The sequence below is a fragment of the Camelus bactrianus genome, chromosome 7, assembly GCF_048773025.1.
Source record: "Camelus bactrianus isolate YW-2024 breed Bactrian camel chromosome 7, ASM4877302v1, whole genome shotgun sequence".
In the NCBI taxonomy this organism is placed as follows: Eukaryota; Metazoa; Chordata; class Mammalia; order Artiodactyla; family Camelidae; genus Camelus; species Camelus bactrianus.
Genome location: NC_133545.1, coordinates 4,041,100 through 4,064,361, shown reverse-complemented (window position 1 = coordinate 4,064,361; position 23,262 = coordinate 4,041,100). Strand labels below are relative to the sequence as shown.

General features: G+C 36.8%; 1 protein-coding gene across 1 annotated transcript in view; it reads right to left on the bottom strand.

The window, feature by feature from the left end:
• Positions 1-2,817: 2,817 nt before the first annotated feature.
• The window catches only part of XRCC2 (X-ray repair cross complementing 2), a 34,031-nt gene continuing 13,586 nt past the window's right edge, over positions 2,818-23,262 (bottom strand). The window contains exon 3 of the mRNA XM_074366722.1: positions 2,818-16,360. Coding sequence (XP_074222823.1) covers positions 15,639-16,360 — 722 coding nt within the window. The 3' untranslated portion in view covers positions 2,818-15,638. The remainder of the gene's footprint in view (positions 16,361-23,262) is intronic.

Genomic DNA, 23,262 nt, shown 5'->3' with positions numbered 1-23,262 from the left:
ATTGGGTCCACAACCATGGGAGGACTATGAGTAACAGCCAGTCATCTCCTTGGAGCACACCAAGACCCACTCTCTGCTGCCGTAGATGGCTCCAAATTTGTAACTAGCATTGGTGTCATTCCCCTCTCCCACCATCTATTCAGATGACCCTCCCTTTCAGCCAGGCACTTTGGCTGGTCTGAGTTGCTTTCTGGGCAGGGTTGGAGCTCTCATGATCCTGCCCTTGTTGGGCCATGGATGCTTCATTGCTCACTCACAGTTATCAGTGGCATGGAAACCTGACAAGATACCCTCATTTTATAAAACAAAGTGCATCTACTCCTTTTACTCAAGAAAGGCATACCTCTCCCCTGTACATAATCTTATTATGGACACTGCTGCCAGATTGAGAATCTTTTGAGGCACCCCTCTCCCCCAAACTCCAAACAACAGGCAAGATGGGGGTGGATGTGGGGAGTATCAATTTGAAATACTGGTGTCTGAGAGGATTCCTTTAATTAAAGAACCATAAGCCCACCTCAGGGTTTCATGCTTTCCCTCTCTCATTCGTCAGTGGTGGGACAGCCTACAGAGCGGATCAGTGGAAAAAACAGAATTCTTTTAATGATCTCTCTGACATCTCCAGTTGTTTGGAAGAATACATCACTTCTGAAGAATGCCATGTGAGCAAAGAAGCATCAATACAAAATAGTGAAGGCAGAGGAGGCTTGCTTCATCCAGCAAAGACTGATGCCCTCAACCTACCTACCTCCCACCTGCCTACTGACTACCCACCTATCCATCCATCCAGTGATGAAAGCATTCAAGACTTGTAAATATCATCTTGGGAAATCCCCATCTGTCACAAAATGCACTTTCTCTGCATTTTCAGAGTTTAGGGCAAAGGGAAGGAACTTAGTAGGTCATGCATTTGTCATCTATTTCATAGAAGAGGGATGAAAATTTCCATGTTTACTTCTAATAGATGAACTTTACCACTTTTCACTTTCAAACATATATGCAAGGTAAGTTGAAGTCTGATGTTAAAGTTCTAGTTTCTCTAACTTTTAGATTTCTGGATTCCAAAATCTAGCCTCGGGGGAGGACATAGCTCAGTGGTAGAGCTCATGCTTAGCATGCACAAGGTCCTGGGTTCAATCCCCAGTACCTCTATTAAAATAAACAAATAAATAAACCTAATTACTCCCACAAAAAACAAACAAAAAATTTAAAACAATAAAATAAAATCCACACTTATTTTTTAAATTGGGAGAAATGTCTTTCTTGATGCTACCTATCAACTAACTGTTCATTTATTCAGTCCTACTAGGTACTTACTATATTTAGAGTTAATGTAAAGAGCATATGAAGAAATGCATTTCCAACACATTTACTTTGTGTTACCCATTATTTATCAACATTTGAAATAGGTAGGTTGTTTCGACCAACTGTATTCTAGTAGTAACTGTAGTAATTAATTACTCAATTACTTAGTACTTAGAGTCTTATGGTCACAGGAGAGAACTGTTACAAATTTAAATTTATATGCATATTTTCGTTGCAGACACATGGGAGCAGGCCAACAAAGTCAGAAATGGACTTTTAAATATAAAAAGTTTACTAGATTAGATTAAAATTCTGTAGGGGAAGGGAATTCAGGAAACTAATAATAATGTAAAAATTCTGACTATTAAATACAAGGTTAACTCTTAAACCTATTTTTAATCTTAAAAACTGTGGTAAAATATTCCTAACATAAAATTTACCATCTTAGCCATTAAGTGTACAGTTCAGGAGTGGTAAGCACATTCTAAAACTCTTTACCTTGCAAAACTGAAACTCTAACCGTTAAACAATCCCTCACCTTCCCTGGCAACCACCCTTGGACTTTCTGACCACCCAACACAGCCCACATGGGGGGAAATCATACAGTATTAACACAAGCTTTACTTTTGCATTTAAAAGAAAGGGTGGTAGGTCTAAAATTGCTATGATATATAGATTTCATTAGATATATTTAGTAAATATTTTAAAGTGTTAAAATGTCAGAAATCAAAACTTTCGCCACCACCTAAACTTATGAATGTCAATTCAAAAGGCGTTAAGGTAATACATAATTTTCCAAGTTTCGTTTAGGGAGTGTGTGAGTAGAAAAGGAGCCCAGCAACCCTAATCTAGCCTTTTTGTTTCATACGTAAGAGATGAAATGGTTTGCGTATGGTCACACACCGGGATGCCCGTGGCGCATCGGAGAAAACCTGTGACTCCTGATACCGAAGAGCCCTTTCCAACCACAGCCTCTGCTGTCCATGAATTTTATGTTTATTCCAATTTTAACCACACTGTTCACGTATAATCTGTGTGAACACCTAGAATAGCCAAGAATCCTTTATAATAAAAAAAATACCCTGTATCTCTGGCACAAGTTATAATTTTATATAATAAACTTAAATAGATGAATCTGAATTTGATAATATAGAGAGTATTTTGTTTTAAGTAAGATTAAGTGTATCATCCTATAAATAATCAGTATACTATTATGGACTTTTAGAGGTAGGAGAGGCCTCAGAGGTCATCTAGTCTGAAAAATACAGAATAAATTAAGGCACAATGAAGTAAATTGTCTCCAAATAGCCTTCTGGAAATTCTGAACTATTTTTGAAATGTTAAAGATATGATTTATGTGACTATCCATAAATATTTCTTAATCTTGTAAAAAGGATCCTTTAAGAAACTTCAAAATAAATGAATGAAATCCAATAATTTAAAACTCAAGTGCTGTTATTTCTACAAAATCTTGGATTATATGTTCATTTGTTCACTGGAAGAAAAATCACATTTTCATTTCTTATATTTTATTTATATTAGAAAGAACACTTCAGTATTAATTCAAATATCTATCCATTAAATGCAAAAATGTTAATGCAATATTAAAATGAAATTTAAATGAAAGCAAGGGGATATCACATTAAGGTTCCCATGGCAACTCTCACTACACTTTTCAGCTTCTGAATTGTAATATGGTCATTTATTACAGGCTCATATAAAACATAATTTTGCAAATATTTAAAGATATATAGGTTAATTCATGTCAATTCAAAACTTCATATGCAATGTAATATAATACAGCAGGCTAAGAATACTCCAAGTATTAACCCATATTCTTAATTTAGACATATCTACATGAAACAGATGCAAACTTCCTACATTTTGAATCATCTGTAATTGAATAATCTCTGTTTTGGATAGCACTCACATGAATCATAGCATTTTGTAGTTCCCACAACAGTTGAAATCTGAACTTTATGTCACATAAATGCAAATATAGGTAGGGTCAAGTGCTTCTCTCTGTAGTTTAGTACGAGTTTGAAATTACAGATCACACATTTTACCAGAGTAGGCAAAATATAAATCCATTAGTTCACACAAGTTGAAAGTCCAGGAATTGAATTATGTAGGAGATCAAATGATACTATCAAAGCCCTACCTTTCTCATTGGCCCTGCTTTTTCTATAACTTTCAGCAGTTTGTGTCAATGTACTGAGAACTCAAAAAAAAAAAAATATCTATTAACCAACCAGTATCTCTTTGTTTATCTAAAGGAAAAAACTGGACCACTACAAAGTTGCATGCATAGAAAAAAATGTAAACACTCTGAACAGCCATCCTTAGGGGTAGGTAAGCAAACTGTGGTATAAAGAGCTTTGAAAGCGATTAGACCAACAAGCTGATGTGGAAACGGGGCCACAGCACATTGTTAGGCAAACAAAGCAAGTATGAGGCAGTAGGCTCAGTAAGGAATAAACCGGAACAAAGCAAAGCAAGAAGCCAAACACTATGGTAGAAACAATGTGTGTATCAATATAGAGAGAAGTCTAGAATGAGGTACACCAAACACTGAGCAGAGCTCTCTGGATGGTGGCTTTATTTCTTGATTTTTCAGATGTATATATTCAAACGAATATAATGAGGAATAAAGGATAAACTGTAAATGAAGTGCTGTCGGCTGTTACAGGCACGAACACACTCATATTCTCCACCACTGAGAGGAGGAGTATACCTTGGTAAAAACCTTCTCGAGACATTTGATAACCTGAACAAGCTGCAGCAACTCTATTTCTATACTCTTTTTTGAAAAATAATTGGGAAATTGGAAACTACTCACACATTCAAGAATAATTAAATAATAGTTAATTGGTTAAATAATCATATATCTATAAGAGGGGCACTAAGTATCATATCATAGCATATTCCTATGGGAAAATACTACTGATAACGTGACGGGTCAGGATGCCCTTAGCCGCAAGTAACAGAAAACCCCAACTCAGCTTAAATTATAAAATATAATAACCACAGCAGCTGAACACCCATTCACCTCTAATTCCTCCTGAAACCAAACTACAGTGACAGAAAAGGGGAAAAAGTAAAATTCCATAAAGACAAAGAAAGGGGGAGGGGACAACAGCAACACAATCTTTGAAGCCAGAAGCTGGAGGATGGGGACAGGTGTGTGGACCCAGTGGAACAGATGACACGGATACCTAAGCAGGCAGTACAGAAACAGGCTGACTTACCCGTCAGAACTCAAAACATACACGAGAAGTGACACATTTGGGAAGTGGGAGTGCAGGGGAAGAATTTACATGAGAAATGAGAACCCAGGTCTCCCCAAGAAATCAAAGCCTACTTGCAGATTTTAGAGGCTAGTGTCCCTCCCACATCAGAGCGTTAACTTTTTACAAAATGTTGAGGCCAAAGTGCCCTAGTCATATGTGTTCACGTATACATGTTGTAATTCCTTTAACATGTGATAATGAGTTATGAGATACATTAAAAATGTACCTTAATGAGCTGATTAGAACATCGCCAAATCTCATTCTGCTGTCCCCTTCTTTTGCTAACTTTAGCGTGGAATATTTAGTTTTGCTTGTCTTTGCACCTTATTTTTAAAAGAATCTCCACAGAAAAACTTAAAAATGAGTGTTCATAGCAGCATTATTCACAAAAACCCCAAACTGGAAACAACCCAAATGTCCATCAAGTGAAGAACAGATTTTTTAAAGTGGTATATTTTCATAACAGAATATTCTATGGCAATAAAAAGTAATGAAGTACTGACACTTGCTGGATTTTGGAAGAATCTTGAAAACATTATCCTAAGTAACAGAAGCCTCACAAAAGGCCACATATTGTGTGATTCCATTTATAGGAAATGTCCAGAACAGGCAAATCTATAGTCAGAAAGTAGATTAGTGGTTGCCAGGGGCTGGGAACAATGAGTGATAGTGGACATGGAGTTTCTTTTGGGGGTGATGAAAATTTTCTAAAATTAGTTCTAAACAGCTCTGAACTAAAACCATCAGAGTATACTTTAAGTGGGTCATTTTTGTGGTATGTGAATCATATCTTTAAAAAACTATCAAGAAAAGGTATTATACTGAATGTATATTTTGGCAGTATCTTTTAAGAAAATTCAACCTTATGATTCTAAGATTTATCTAATGTTTATGCATCTTGCATAATGAATTCATTTTTTTAGTGCTTCATAAAATGAATACACTACCGTTTGCTTATCCATTCTATGGTGAATGGATGTTTTAGTCGATTCTGGCTTTGCTGTTACAATGCTAATACAATTATACATCTCTCTTACTGCCTATGAGCAAGAATTTCTCAAGGATCTATACTGGACTAAGGTGTGTTTAACTTTATAAAATAACGCCAAGTAAGTTTCCCAAATTCCACATGGCTTTGCATTCCCACCAGCACTGAATTAGATTTCTCTCTGTCGCGTATCTTCTTCAGCACTTGGTATTGTCAGCCTTTAGGTTTCTGTCAGCTAGATGTGTATGGAATGACATTAAGATCTTAACTTGTATTTCTATTACCAATGAGACTGAACCTCATTTCACGTTTTTGTGGGGTTTTTTGCTTCTTGTTTTTCACCATTCTTGTTTCTCCTTTGGTGAAATGCCTCCGGGTGTTTTGCCCATTTTTCTATGCATTAATTCTTCCTTACTGACTTGTGTGTACACCACATAAACACACAATTCTAATGAATTAGACAAATTAGTGAACAGAAACAATGTGCATATATATAATTATATATAGATTCTGGATGTCAAACACGTATCAGCTGCAGATACACTTTCAGTTTGTAGCTTTTCACTTTATTTTGATGAATAAAAATTCAGTTTTAATGTCAAAATTTTCTTTCCATTATGATTGATTGCTTTTTGTGTATTGGAAGAATTATTTCCGTACTCTAAGATCATAAATATATTTTCATATGGTCTTCTGCAGTTTTTAATGTTTCGCTTTTACATTTACATCTTTAATCATCGGAATGGATTTTTTGAAAATATACATTAAATAAGATTCAGCGTCATCTTTTTCCACATGTATCTCTCGTCCTCGCTACAACCTGAACAGGCTGTTTCCACAGATTTGCTACTTCTGACACATATTAAGCTCCACACACGGGTGGGTTTGCTCTCCTGCTTTATATCCTTTTCTGCTTGTTTATCCCTGTACCAATAACACTCCATCTTAATCACTTTAGCTGCGTAATATCTTTCCATGTAATAGAGTAAGTCTCCCTACTGCAGTCCTCTTTGAGACTAGAGCAGCATTAGAAGTGTGGGGCTCAGATTTCCTGTGAGAGTGAATCTGCCACAGTGGGTGGGGTTAACTGACAGCTTCCAGCTAAAACATCTAGACCTGCTGCAGCAGCTGAGCAGAGGTAATGCCCTTCCCAGGCAGCTACCGAGTGCCCGAGCAAGGCAGGAGTCCTGAGGCCTGGTTGTTTCTGCCCCACGTAGGGCTCCTCCACAGTCTCGGCTCCAGAAGGACAAGACTTTCTCAGAGCTGTGCTGCCAGTCTGAGGTTCTTCCTGCCAATGCTCCTTCCTTCCTTCCTCCACCTAAAGGTGTCAGACCCGCAGCACATTCTGAAGGCTTTCCCTGCCTAACCCGGCTCCTTCTCCTTCGTAGCCATCACATCTTATACTTCTAACCCATGTTGGCATCTGTCTCCTAGAAGACCTGAAATGATACAGAGTCCTGGCTATTCTTGGTTCCCTGCTCTATAAATTTAAGAATGTTAAGAATCACTTAAGTTCCAAAATGAAGGGAAACAAAAATAGGATTTTGACAGGAATTGTATTGGATCAATTCATCAATTGCAAAGTCGATGTCCTTACAATATTGAGTCAATTCATGAACATGCTTCCTCTCTCCATTTACTTAGGTTTACTTTAAAGTGTCTTTCAATACAGCCTTGTAATTTTCTCCAAAAGTGCCCTGCATATATTTGTGATTCCTAGGAAATCTTATATTTTTAGTTACGATCAAAATTGTATATTTTTAAAATCCATTTTTTCTAATTCCATTGCTGGTATTTAGAAAAATTTTAATGTTGATATTTTAACTGGCAAATTCATTAAATTCTTAATTCTAAAATCTATTTCTAGATAGGTTTCGGTTCCCACGTACACAACTGTAGAGTTATAAGAATGACAATTTAGTTCTTCCTTATGCCTTTTATTGATATTCCTTGCCTTACTGTGCTTACAGTTTAAGTACAATGTTGAATACAAGTGATAGCAGACATTCTTGTCTTGTTCTTCATTTTAAAGGGAATGCTTCTACTATTTCACTATTTAGTAATGTTTACTGCGGGATTTTTTTGTAGATACTTTATCAGTTCAAGGAAAGTATCTTCTATTCTATGGTAAAAGTTAATATCATGAAAAGATGTTGAATTTTATTAAAAGCTTCTCTGTATCTACTGATAAAGTATTATTTTTTAGTTTAATCTGTTTGTGAGAAACTTAGTGATTTATTATTATGAGATTACTGGAATCTATCAAATACTTTTTCCGCATTGCTTGTTATCTTAACTTTTTCCCATTTAGTCCAGTTTATGTGGCAAATTTTACTGACTGGCTTTCAAATGCTAGACCCACCTCGTGCTCCTGGTATAAACCCAACTTTGTCATGAGTCTTTGAATTATTTTTTATTGTGTTCAGTGTTCTTTTTTAAAACATATCTTTTTTCTTCCCATTTAATTGAGATATAAGTGACATACAGCACTGTGTTAAGTTTAAGGTTACAACATGATTTGATTCACATACATCATGAAATGATTACCTCAATGTGTTTAGTCAACATCCATCATTTCATACAGATACAAAATAGAAAACAACATTTTTTCCTTCTGATGACAGCTCTCACAATCCTCTCTTAACAACTTTCATATACAACATAAAGCAGTGTTAATCAATCATATTGTACATTACACCTCTAGTACTTACAACTGGAGGTTTGACCTTTGACTGCCTTCATCCAAGTGCCCCCTCCTCACCCTCTGCCTCTAGTAACCACAAATATGATCTCTTTTCCTATGAGTTTGTTTTTGAAGTATAATTGACCTCCAACACTATGCTCATTCCTGTTACACACAGATTCAAGATTTCTATACTTTTTAAAATGATCACCATGATATTTCTAGTTATCACCTGTCATTACACAAAGATATCACATAATTATTGACTCTCCTCCCTGCACTGTACATTTCACACCCATTATTCATTTATTCTGTAACTGGAAGTCTGAACCTCTTAATCTCAGCTATTTCTCTCATACCCCCTCTGGTAACCACCTGTCTGTTCTTCGTATCTAAGACTCTGTTTCTGTTTTATGTTTGTTTCATTATTTAGATTCCACATATGAGTGAAATCATACAATATTTGTCTTTCTCTGTCTCACTTATTTGATTTAGTATAATATCCTCTAGGTCCATTCATGTTGATGCAAATGGCAAGACCTCATTCTTTTTTATTGCTGAGTAATATTTCACTGTGCGTGTGTGTATACGTACCACATCTTTATCCATTCATCTACTGATGGACATGTAGGTTGCTACCATATCTTGGCTATTGTAAACAGCGCTGCAAAGAACACTCAGGTACAAGGGTGCATATATCTTTTCTAATTAGTGTTTTCATTTTCTTCAGATAAATACCCAGGAGTGGAAATGGTGGATCATATGGTAGTTCTATTTTTTAATTTTTTGAGGAATCTCCATACTGTTTTCCATAGTGGCTGCAACAATTAACATTACCATCAACAGTGTGCTAGGGTTCCTTTTCTCCACACCCTTACCAACATTTATTTGCCATATTTTTTATAACGGACATTCTGCTAGCTGTGAGGTGGTATCTCATTTTGTTTTTGATTTGCATTTCCCAGATGATTAGCAATGTTGAACATCTTTTTCATGTGCCTGTTGGCCATCTGTATGTCTTCTTTGGAGAAATGTCTATTTAGATTCCTCTGCCGATTTTTTAATTAGGTTTTTTCAATGTTGTGTGAGTTCATTGTGTATTCTGGATATTAACTCCTTATCAGATAATTGTTTGCAAATATCTTCCTCTCTTCAGTAGGTGGCCTCTTCATTTTATTGAGTTTCCTTCACTGAGCAAAAGCTTTTTGATATGAAGTAGTCCCATTTACTTAGTTTCCCTTGCCAGAAGAGATATGTCCAAAAAAAATTACTATGACCAATGTCAAAGAGCACCCTGCTTATTTTCTTCTGTAAGTTTTATGAGTCTTATTTAAGTATTTAATCCATTTTGAATTTATTTTCATGCATGGTGTGAGAAAGTGGCCCATCTTGTTTCTCTGGCAGCGGCCCAGTCACCCAGCCCCATTTGTCGAAGAGGCTGTCATTTACCCACTGTAGTCTTTCCTCCTTTGTTTTGTCTTTATTGATCCTTTATTACATTTTCCCCATTTTATTAATCTCTGCTTTTGTAATTACATTTCTTCTACTTGGTGAAGGGGATTTAATTTGCAATTTATTTTCTTCTTTAGGGAAATACTTATTTAGCTCCCTTTTAGCCCTTCCTCTGATTTAATGAAAGGGTTTAAGGCTATAAATTTGGCCCAAAGTACTGTTTTAACAATACTCCTCAAATTTGATATAAATATCATTAATTAAATACATTTTGTATTTTATATTGTGAGATCTTCAATCTGTTTTATTTTGAAGTTTATTCCTTACTTTTGAAATTTATGGAGAATTCCTAGTTTTTGTTACTGATTTCTGGTTTAATTGTATTGTCCCTGGAGAACTTACTCTGTGCATTCAATCCTTTGAATTCTGTGGACAGAGCTTTATGGCTGAGTACATGGTCACTCTAAACTGCCATAAGCATCCTGGGAAAGAATGTACCCTGCACTGGATGAGTTGTGTGGTTTGCGTATCATCCTTCGATCTTTAGTATCCTGACTGATGTTGTTTACTTCGTCTACCAATTACTCGGGCATGAAAATCTCAAAACATAATTCCTAACTTCTCTATTCCCCTTATGTCTGTAAACTTCATGTCATCCTGGTGAATTGAAAATTTTATCAATTTCCTTTTTTTATCTTTACCTTTAGTAAGAGATCTTCCAGCCTTCTTACCTGAGTAGCTTTTGTCTGATATTACTATGCACATACCAGCCTTCTCCTGATTTGCACTTAATGGAGGATGCTTTTCCATTCCCTTAATATCAAAATTTAAAACTTTTTTTCTATTCTTGAGTGATTATTCTAGAAATCATAAGCTGCAACCTCTTTGTCAGTGTCTAATGTCGATACCTTTCCTTCTCTGGACAACGTAAGGACCTTAGGACATTAACTCCATATACCCCGACACCTGACTCTCCCCACCTGATGTATACATACACATGACTATTTGGGGGGGGGGGTGTCATTTTTTTCTGCAGTTTTTCACCCAGGGACTTGGTTTTTTGTGTGTCATGTTACCTTAGATTGTATTTTGGACACTGCATTTAAGAATTCACTTTTAGAAATAATCTGAAACCTATAAATGATACTGTCATTCTCCAGAGAGGATTTCTGTTTTGGCAGGGACGCGTTCTGCTATTACTGGAAGTCCCCCTAAATGACTGTCGGGAGGGGAAGTTCAAATTACTGATTCAAGTCTGGTGATGATTATCGTATTTTTTCAGGTTTCTTTCTTTTTTTTTTTCTTGAGATCGTTTTAGTAAGATCCATTCATTGTCTCAGTTTTCAAATTTATTGATATGAGTTGTTAATATTCTAAAGTCTCTGCTCTATTTATGGTCATGTTCTCTTGTTCATTTCTGAAACTGAGCTCTTGCTCTTCTTGGTCATTTGATTTTATTGTTCCTATTGTGTTTTCTATTTCATTAATTTCTACTTAGTTTTTTTCTCCTGTCTTTGAGTTTATTGTTTTTCTAACAAGTTGTATGTTAGTATTTTCTAACTGTGACTATTTTATTTAGAAACAAACATTTTTTTTCTAAATTTGGAAACTTTCTAGTTATCCTTTTTGTTGCTGTCTTCTGACAATTGCATGATAAAGAAAAATGATCTCCATGATACTGACTCTTTAAAATTTGATGTCTTTTCATAGTATCTGATCAATTTTCATAAATTTTCCTTGTGTTTAAATTACACATTCTTATTTTGTAAGCAGAGTTCTACATATGTTCACTAGGTCAAGTCTGACCTTGTGCTTAGATTCCTTAACTGATTTTTTTAAACTGACTGGTCTCCCAGATATATTAAAATATCCACTGTGATGGTGACTGTCAATTTCTCCTTCTAGTCCTCTAAACTTTTTTCATTTTTGAAGATTTTTACAGAGGACATATAAACGTAACCTATCATTATCTAGAGATCTTCGTTAAAACAGAAAATATCAGTACAGTTAAAGTCTACTTACACAGCTACAAGAGCTTCCTTTGATATTTCTGGTCTTTAAAAAAATTTTTTTTAATTAATTTTTTTTGTGTTGGGGGGGAGAGTAATTAGGTTTATTTATTTATTTTTTAATGGAGGTGCTGGGGATTGAACCCAGGACCTCCTGCATGCTAAGCATCTGCTCTACCCCTGAGCTACACCCTCCCTTCTCTCTGGTCTTAATCTTAACGCTCTCAGCCTTTCTGTATCTTTGTTTCAGATGAATTTCTTTAAAAAGCATATTGTAGATTGTTAAAGATCCAGCCTAATGACCCAACATTTTTTGCAGAAGAGTTCGACACATGTATAACTGGAACTGTCTTTCTCACATGGCTCACTTGTCCTATCCACTGTTTCTCCTGGGTGTGTTCACGTTTTGCTTCTCTCATTTCCCTTCTGCCTCAACATATACTACTGGAGCGTGCGCTACTTCGGTTTTTTAGAGGCAGTTCTTCAAAATGTCAGGTTCTCTCTGAAGTCTAAAATTGGTCCTTATCTTTACTCTCCTTCAGAATACAAGCTATTTAGATCAATAGGACTTCAATTACCTACCTTACCTGGACTAGGTTTACAGGCAGTAAGACATCCAGAATCTCTCGTTTCTCATGGTTCTTCCTCCCACAAAGTAGACACTGTTTTACACCCTCAGTATTTCTTTAGATGACTCAAGTGCTTGCTGTTTCCTTTACTCACTATTATTTCTTACATTTCAGACTTTGGGATGATATTCCTCCTTCCTTGAAGTATATCTTTTAGAAGCTCCTTTAGTGAGGCAATTTTCACGGTAAATTCTCAATTTCTGTTCACCTGAAAATGTCATTTCACCCTCATTCTTAGATAATCCATATGGAACAGTAGTCTGCATCCATGTTTTCTGGAATGATACTAATAATCCAGCATTTGAGAGTTGAAAGCTGAAAACTTCAGACAAAGGAAGTAATAAGGCAAGCACTATTCTAATTTTATACAGCATTTACCAGACGAATGTCTGAAATACCTTTCATACGCGTTTTTTTTTTTTTTAAAGTTTTGGGGTTTTTAAATTTTTTTAATTTAATTAATTAATTTTCATGCATGTTAAGCATGTGCTCTACCACTGAGCTATACTGTTCTCCTTCATATGCATTTTATAAAAATTAGATTTCTCACAATGATCGTCCTGAGAAGCTCACCAGTAAGAAACATATTTTATAATTCCCCTCGCCTTTTTTCCTAACAGGTGAACAGGATAAATACCCTAAGACTTGTAATCACTTGCTCCTCTTACTCTTCTGGTTCTGCCTAGCATCCCCGTCATCTGATCTGTGTTACTTAGGATGTGCCGTTTCTGTCTCTTTAAGGATGATTCTTTTTACAAGTATTAAGTTTTCCACAGTGTTCAAGAAATCCCATTGGTGTAACTTTTAGTTTAAAAGAATTTTTTATTAACTAGGATTCTTAATTCCTTCCAACATGTCAGATAACAAATCTTTTAAAGATAACTAAGTCTTTGGTCTGACACATTAATATATAATTGATAATTTAAGTTAATAAAATTCATTATTTTTTAATCATGTTCCTGAAGAATAAGTTATCAATCTGTGAATAACAGTCCATTAAATTAGCGCTTCATTTATACAGAGGGGAAATGGAAACTCCTATCATATTCGAGGCCACAATTCTGCTAAGAGTTGCTAAGTTTTTTGTAAATGCATGTAACAAATTCCCTGGACTTGACAGGGGAGGGTAAGAGCATTTCCATAACAGCTAAAAGTACTCTCAAGTATAGCAAGAGATTGTCAACCTTACTAATCACACACCTTAAAAAAAAAAATGTGTTTTATTGTTTTTTTTTTCTTTCAGAGTAAGCACATATGCATTTACTGGGAGTTTTCTGGTTTGTCTTTTTTGGCAGTGGAGGAGGGTAATTAGGTTTATTTATTTACTTTTTTTAAATAGAGGTACTGGGGATTGAACTCAGGATTTCATGGATGCTAGGCACACGCTCTGCCACTGAGCTCTACCCACCCCGCCACATTCTTATCAAAGGGAAAAATAAATGCATACTCCCCTAATATATAAGTATTTATAAATTTCTTATGTGTAACATATTGCATGTAATAAAATACACAAAAATATAAATTAAAAAGGATGGACTATGAATAAAATAAGTATCTTAAAATATTTTAAAATACGTTAATGGAAAGATAACATTTGAGGGCATATTGGTAAATGGGTGTGAATGACAGTAATGTGATCCAGTGTAATTTAACTTGATTGCCAACAGAATGCCATCATTTTAGGGGCAGGGTATAGCTCAAGCGGTAGAGCGCAAGCTTAGCATGTACGAAGTCCTGGGTTCACTCCTCAGTACCTCCTCTAAAAATAAATAAACCAAATTACCTCCCACTGCCCCTCGCCCCCCAAAAAAAACTTAAAAAAAAAAAGATGCCATCATTTAACATTCCATTATGTGGCTGAGCAGCAAACATTGGGCCCAGAAGGGCTGTAAGTCTGACGATTTTTTATTGTCTGCCAACAGTTTGGTCCCCACCGCCCACCCTCGACAACAAAGTAGTTCCTAGACAGGGACTTGTTCACCAGGGAGACAATCCCAGGGGCACCGTGACAGCGGGGAGGGGGAGGAAGCGGAGTATTTACCTACCAGAACCTGGCCCGGCCCATACGCAGCCCGGGGGGCTCTGGCATCCAGGAGACACCTTCAGAAGTCTCAGGGTTTGGAACTGCAGGCAGGCTAGAGGAAGCCCAGGGGACACACAGCGTATGTGACACCCATTCTGCCTGCATTATGAGGACTGTCTTTTAAGCCCTTATAAAGAATCTTTGTTAGCTAAGTGAAGGTACGGTTAGACAGTTTCGCCTACACAGGTTACATATAAATCAACACACCCGTGAGAACACACCACTGTCCATTCTTCCCACCTTTCCCACAGGGCACCTCAAATACACACGTGACACAGGCAATCTAACACAGAGACCGAGGGAGTGCTGGGGTCAGAGCATCAAAACTGATAAAATTCAATCTTCTCTCAGATTAGAATGCACAAATCAAAGTTATAAAATACATTACCTTCTGTCCCCCTTGAGGTGCATGTGCCCATTCTGGCCATTAGGGACCAAAGCATATAGAGCCTCGCCCAGATCTCAGCTGGGAACAATTCCATTCATTTCAGGGTATGTGGGAACTCTTCTAACTGGGTAAGAAAACACTAGTAACATAACATTCTAATACAGTTTCAGCATTTGCCTATCACTTAACAAGGAGGAGATGAAAATTTCAATCTTCACAGAATTCCTTGATTGGGTATCTTATTTCCCAGTATTTAAAAAATTATATAGAAACCCACCCATAATGCGGCTCCATCTAGGAATTCACTGCAACTCAGGTCAAAATGCTCTGACTTCCCATAGTCTTTGGTATGAAAGGCAAACTGCAAACTGGGTAGGCTCTTTGTTTTCATCCCTTTTACAGAAATAACAGCTCTACAGAAACGTTTTTCAAATTCACAGCTTCCTAAATGAGTTACATGTGAAAACTCAGAAATGCATTTCAACTTTCCTAAACAAGTATTGAATTGAATTCCAGAAATGTGACACAAAGTTATAAAACTCCATTTTATTTGGACTGAAATGAGTCTTATTTAGTTTTTAAACAACTTAATCATATACAGTTTAATTATTATTATCACTCTGAATAATCTTCACAACCTAGGAACAGAACAGGCTTAAACGGTACTAGTTTAAGAAATCCACCTTGTGTAGAAATACTGTCATGTTAAATTCCCTGAGAGTTTAAAACTTTAGAATCAAATCATTTTAGCCTACTAAAGACTTTTAAAACTTGCTTAATATTCCCCTCAAAGACTATTTTATGATACATATCAACAAAACTCAACGCCACTTTCTCTGATAATAAAAAAATGTTTTCTTAAATTGTTACTTTTTAAATGACGTGAAACTAAAGAAAATTGGTTGCTGGTTTTAGAATCATCATGTTTGAAGAAAAAGATCCTGTGCTTCACCGCTTGCTGCCACGCCTTACAGAGGTAGGGCCGATAGTCTAGCTCCGCATCACTCGGACGGTTAGAGGCACAAGAAGGACCTTCTGCTGAGTTTGCGGTTTTCTGCATTATACTTTGTGTTGTTGCAAAAAGAACCAATCGATACTCATTTACAAGTTTCTCTAAGAGTTGAGAACATTTCTTCAGAACAGACTCCTGTAAGTTAACACTTTCTCCTCCATTGACACGGTCTATCCAATAAAAAGCCGACAGGCTATCCAAAATCAGAAGGCAGAGGGAGGGGTGACGACAAAACATGGTTTCTAGCGAGTACAGCGTGAGAAGCAGCTGCGTGCTACTACTGCAGTAGACCAGAGAGAGTCTCCCGAGGCAATGCTTTATCACTTCTTCAGAACTTTGGGACAGTCTGTGCTCAAGAACTGTAACAAGCCGAAGCATGTCAAAGTGGTAATCCGTGTCAATAAATAAGACTTCTACTTCCAGTCCACCTTCCGATTTTGGAAGTATACATCGTGCTGTTAAGTGATAAAGCATCTCTGTTTTTCCTGTTCCTTCTGGACCATGAAATTCAAGAATAGCACCTGTGTAAAATTTAAAAATGTCGGTCAAAATGCAGCAGCACAATAATGGTAGGCTAAGAAATGAGAAGTCTGCAAAAATGTTTAAAAAAAATTTACTGAAATATTCTTTTGAAAGAAAATCTAAATCCACTTGCCCAAATGGATTCGTAGAAGCAAACACAAATAAATAGGGAAGTTAAATCATTAAATTTTACCTCTGAGAGAGGTGCTGGCTATTAATTAGCACCAAGAAAATTTGAAAAACAAAACAACATGGTTGAAATGGGCCCAACGGCATCTGCTGGGGATGGGCCGCATACACAGAATTAAACTCGCAATACTGCAGCATTAAGCATAACGTGCCACAGGTCTAGGGTCTTTTAAAGAGATACTGACCCGTGATACACGCCATTTCTGGTAGTTGATTTTCCAATATCCATTTCCTCCTTTTTCCTTAAGTTTAAAACCCCAATATGGGGGGAAGGCAATGTGCCCAGCTTAAAAACTATTTTTCTTAGTTTTCCTTGCAAAGATAGGTCAGCAGGTATCAGAGTTGTATCCAGTGAAACACAGTGGATGTCTGCTGGGGTTTCTAACTTTTGCTGCCCTGAGACAGGTGCCACTTCTGCTCTGCCACTCCCTCCTCTGGTGCAGCAGTCATCTTGGAACAGCGAGGATGCCGGGTTCACACCAAAGAGGGCAGATCCCGAAAAGGGTGGAGCAGGAAGATAGGCATGTCCAGGACTTGGATGACAACACGGAACCCTGTGTGCCAACGACGCACAGCCTGCCTCGGTACCAACGGGTGGAAAATAAGCCTCTAGCTCATAGGCTGCTAGGTTGGATTTCTGTCACATGCAGTTGAATCAATCCATAATTAGGGCTTCTCAATGTTGTTGTCATAATGGGTGGAACAATTCTTGACTGTGCAGATTCACACAAGCAGAGCAGTAAGAGCCCACAGCTCTCAGGTCCTAAATGCCAACAGCACCCCTCAGGTGAAAACTCCCTACACAGGTCCAAGCTGCCTTCAGTTACTCCCTGCTATAGTGAGTATCTCTGAAATGGTCTTGCTGAAACGACATCTGCATTGTGAATTATTTTCCACATTATAAATCAAAGTCAACTACTCTGAACTTTAAAGACTCCAAATCTCTCTCTATACAGGTTCTAATAACTCTCTTTCATTGAGGACAGGACACGTTAAATAAAACACCTGGGGAAACTGTCCTGTCTCCAGAGCTATTAAAATCCACTCTAAACAGTGGCCTTCCAATTCTTGTTTGTTTGCCATTAAATTTATGGCTAAACTACGTAACTGGAAACATGTTAAAAAGCAGATTCTCAGGTTCCAAACAAGTTATGGTCTATCTGAGAATCCAGTTACTTTATTTCCTGTTATTACTGACAAACCATTTTATGCTGGAACAATCACAAATAATGTGTAAGAAATCTAGCAGTTTGCCACCAGCACATATTTAAGGTAATATGAAACTTCAGCCAATTTTCCCTATATTCTTATGTACAATTTGCAATTCAAGATTTTAATTAGAGGGGGAGGGGATAGCTCAGTGGTAGAGCGCATGCCTAGCAAGCATGAAGTCCTGGATTCCATCCCTAGTACCACCATTAAAAATCAATTACCTTCCCCTCAAATAAAAAATAAATACATAAAAGATTTTAATTAGAAAGATTCCCTCACGTCTCCCCACAAGGTATCAGCCTCAAGGAGTGAAACTGTTTTCACATTTAACAGTTGTTCATGGCTGCTCTTATTAAAAGTTAACATGGTGACGAAAACCACACTCAACCAGATGTTCAGGTTACCCTCTCCTACTTACATAACTGAGGAGCTGAGTGGAAATCTTACCCCTGCCTCCAAGTCTTTTACTGCCCTATGTTATAAGGAAGAGGACAAGCTACGTGCAGCAGATGGAGACACATTAACCCTGAACAAGTATTAACGGCAGTGAAGGAAAGCTGAAGACACAGTGTAGCAAGATGAATCTGAAAGCGGTGTGAGGGCACAACAGGCAGGCAGCACCAAACCTGGCCTCCCGTCCCCAGAAACGCAGGCAGGCACAGCATCGCAGCGGTCACCCTGCCTTCAGCACTCTACACGTGGCAGGGGACGACTTCTACCTCACTGGACCCTAATGACCACACTCGGAGGTGGACAAATCAACCCTGACCACCCTCCACCATCGTACTTAGCACGCTACAGACCCTGCCCATCTCCCTGGTTATATTTCCTGCTCGTGACTTCAAGGTTGGGACCTGAATCCCCAGTATATAAAGCACAGTATCTTCTGAATGCACTTCATTGGCTTCACCTTCTTAAGAACTTCTCGAAAGAAATCTAAAGAACGAAAATGTAAGTGATGATTTGGGGAAGATTAAAGGCCCAGCGGTCAATTTTGGAATATGGCACTTTGAAAGGTAGCAGGTATGGCAGGGAGTCCCAGGCAAAGGTGTGACTGGGAGTAAGCTACAGAGAAACAGAGAACAGAAAGCTCTTTGTGGGGTGGGAGTACACCTAAAATTAAGACAGAGGGCCAAAACTCAATTCTCAGACTACACCCACAGTTAGAGGAGTCAGCAGGAACACAGATAAAACAGAAATTTAACAGAAAAATCAGGAGGAAAAAACAACACAGAACACAAAAGAAGGTTTCGAGAAAATGAAATAGTACTAAATAATACTAAATGTAGCAGAAAAGTTCTAAAAATAAAGAAAATGGCAGGGGAGAGGTAGGGAACAGATCACTGAACTGGTCCTGGATGGTAAACTTACAGCAGTAAATGTGTTGTTTTCAAAAGCACATTTAACATAAACATTATTTTATGAACTGAACTGTAAAAACTGAGATACTTAGAAGACAGACTGAAAAGGCACCACCGGGAGCAGTCCCTGCCTTCAGACTAAAGGCAAGGATGGAAATCACACTGTAGGAAGGCGGGGATACACGAGGAATTAGAAAAAGGACACAATGGTTTAGGCTCATTTAAAAAGCACAAAAAATTCAAAAGCAGTTTCATGTGGCTGGAGAGTCAAGTGAAGATAATTTAAGGTAAGAGAAATGTAACACATTCTGAAATAGAAGAGCAGGGATTCCACAGGGAGATAGAAACACAAGTTATTGGTCAGAGGGTAACTGAGATAGTTATCTCTGGATATTTTCCAGAATTCTCGGAATAGGGAAAAAATGAAAACTTTGCCAAATATTTTCTTGGAGATGGGGTGGTGCTCATAAACACCTCTCAGCATAACCTACAAGAGTTCTGGTGCTTTGTGAACACTCTCCAGCAGGGCTTACCAAGGCTTTCTAAACCCATACATTAAATAAGAAATATATATAATGGTTCCTTAGATCCTTGGTTCAGCATGACTTAAACTCAGACAAAGTTTAAGGTTGGCCAGGAGATTATTAGGTAGATAGAAACAGTCTTCTACAGATTAACAGCAAAGCAGATAAAAAGGTCATTTATAACAACTGGGTAAGAAAAATCTGCAAACCTGGAAATTACACATGAATATTATCACTAAGGTTCTTGAACTAGATTCCCTACAAATATGTTTAATGATGAATTGGACTCAGTTTCATTGATTTTCATTTACTGTCTAATCATAAGATCAAAAATTGTATCCAAGCATTACGTTCTATATAGGAGACATGGTCCATTTAACTGTATTTTAAGTCACTATTTCATGTTTCTTCGAGCTGTTACAAAAAATCTCACCCTAGTCCAATCAAAGCATTGAGTATGACAACTTGCAGCTAAAGAAAAAAAAAAATCCCACCTCTACAGTTTGACACTCAACAAATTAAACTAAATCAGAAAATCTGGATGGTTTGGCCTTGTTAGTTACTCTTACAAATAGAATGCTGTTAAGGGGTTTGGGTAACAGATTGTCAGAGTGAGTTTACCAATCTAAAAAGCCTTCAAATAAGGAAAAGAAAGAAAAGCCAAAAAATACATCATCTTGGTACAGCCTACTAATTTTATAACAAATATGTTAAATTTGCAGAATACAATCATTACAGCACTTAAGAGGCAATGAGCTTCTATGTGGTACTGAGTAACTACCACCCAAAAAAAGCATTAAAACTATGTTTACCATATAGCACTGTAAACTGCTGTAACCCCTAAGTCTCTTACTGACTCACTCTGAGCTACCCTGTAACAGCTTCTCATCAACTGCTGTTGTTGACAAACAATCCTTATAATCCTAGTCTTACGTCTGCTATTGCTCTGATGAGTACTCATCTAACCAGTTTTATAGCTCTAAAATCTATTCATTTTAAGTAAACATTTTTTTTTTAGTGGCTGAACATGTTTTTAAAGTTTCTATAAATGTAATATTCAAATGTATAAGCTGTTTTTCAAATCCATGTTTCAATGACAGTTTCATAAGGCTCAACTTAACATCCTGACAGAGAGAATAGATAGTTCAATATTTTGTCTGATATGTTTGACGAAAATTTGTCATTTATTCTTGATAGTTTAGAATTTTCTGCTAACAGATCTGCTCTGCAGGAAATACCAAAGGGAGTCCTTCAGGATGAAGGAAAGGAGGAGAGAGGAACTTAAATCCAAACGAGTCAATAAAGAACACAGGTAAATATAACTACATGGTAAATATAAAAGACAGTATAAGCGTGTTTTATACCTGTTAACTCTTTTTTTGTCTCATTTAAGATAAAACTGCATTAAATAATTCTAATGATTTTTAATAATTTTAAGTGTGTTTAAGTATATACTTCAGTATTATAACTATATATAATGTATAAATACATAATGTCTAACAGTACAAAGAAGGGGGTAGGAATGGAATGATACATTACCAAAGTTCTTATAAAATATTGAAATTAAGATGGTACTTAATCCAATTAGATTGTTATCAATTAAGATGTTCATTGTAATCCTCAGGGCAATCATGAGGTAAATAACTCAAAAAGTAAAAATAATGACAAGGAATTAAAATGGAACACTAGAAATGCCTATTTAACACAAAAGAAGACAGTAAGGGAGGAACAGAGAAACAAAAAAGATATAAGACACACATGAAACAGACAGCAAAATGGTGGGCATAAACTTTAACTGATGATAATAAATGGATTAAAAAATCCAAACAAATGGCAAAAATTGACAAAATGGAATAAAAAACATGATCCAACTATAGGTTGTCTACAATGGGCACACTTTACATCCCAAGTCACAAGGTTGACAGTAAACAGGCAGAAAAAGAGATACTACGCAAATGGTAACCAGTAGAGCTGAAGTGGCTGCACTATCATCAGACAAAACACACTTTAAGACAAAAATTGTTATAGAGACAAGGATGTTGTGTTTTTTATTGTGGTAAAAAGCAACATAAAATTTACCATCTTTGCCATTTTTAAGTGTGCAGTTCAGTAGTGTTAAGTACATTCACATTGTTGTGAAGCAGTCTACAGAACTTTTTCATCTCGCAAAACTGAAAACCTGTAACCATTAGACAACAGCTCTCCCTTTCTCCCTTCTCCCCAGTCCCTGGTGATCACCATTCTACCTTCTGTTTCTATGAATCTGACTATTTTAGGTGCTTCATGTTAAGTGGGACCAGTAGTATTTTTCTTTTTGTGACTGGTTTATTTCACTTGGCATGTCCTCAAGGCTCATCTGTGTTGTAGCATGTGTCAAAATACCCTTCCTTTTTAAGGCTGAATAGTATTCCATTGTATGTATATATGATTTTTCTTTATCCATTCATCTGTCAACAAACATCTGAGTTGCTTCCGTTTCTTAGCTGTTTTGAATAGTGCTGCTATGAACATAGGTGTGCAAATACCTGTTCAATCCCCTGCTTTCAATTCTCTTGGATATACACCCAGAAGTACAACTGGTGGATCATATGGTAGTTCTATTATTTATTTTTTGAGGAACCTCCAGACTGTTTTCCATAATGGCTGCACCATTTTACAGTCCCATCAACACAAGGGTACTAAATTGTCCACCGACTCACCAACACTTTTTTTTTTGATAGTAGCCATTCTAATGGGTGTGAGATGAATTTTATAACATAAGTCAATCCATCAATAAGATATAATAATGATAATAAATGTATATATGCCCAACAACACATGAAGCCCACAAAAACTGAACCAAAGGGAGAAATAGACAATTCACCAATAGTCAGACTCAATACCCCACTTGCAATAATGGATAGAACAACTGGACAGAAGGTCAGCAAGGAAACAGAATACCTGAACAACACTGAAAACCAACTAGAACCAAGAGACATCAATAAAACACTTGACCCAACTACAGCAGAACACATATTCTTCTCAAGTGCACATGGAACATTCTCCAGGACAGATCATATATTTGGCCATAAAACAAGTCTCGATAAATTTAAAGAGACTGAAATCAAATAAGTATGTTCTCTGATCAGAAAATAAAAACAGAAATCAGTTGCAATAACAACAGCTGTAAATCTTCTTGACCGTGGATTAGGTAATGGCGTCTCAGCTATGATATCAAAAGCATGATCAAGAAAAGCATAGATAAATTGAGGGACTTCATCAAAATTAATAACTTTGCGCTTCAATGGAGGCCATCAAGATAGTGAAAAGACAACATACAGAATGGGAGAAAATATGTAAAAATCACGTATTTGATAAGGGACTTCTATCTAGAATATATAAAGGATTCATAACTCAGTAAAAAGAAAACCCAGTTTTGTAAACGGGCAAAAGATCTGAATTTCTCCAAAGTACACATACAAATTGCCGAAAAGCACATGCACCATGCTTAACACCATTAGCCATCAGGGAAATGTAAATCAAAACCACAAGGAGGCATCACTTCATACTCACTAGGAAGGCTATCGTCAAAAAGACAGACAATAACATGTTTGCAGGATGTGGGGAAATTGGAAC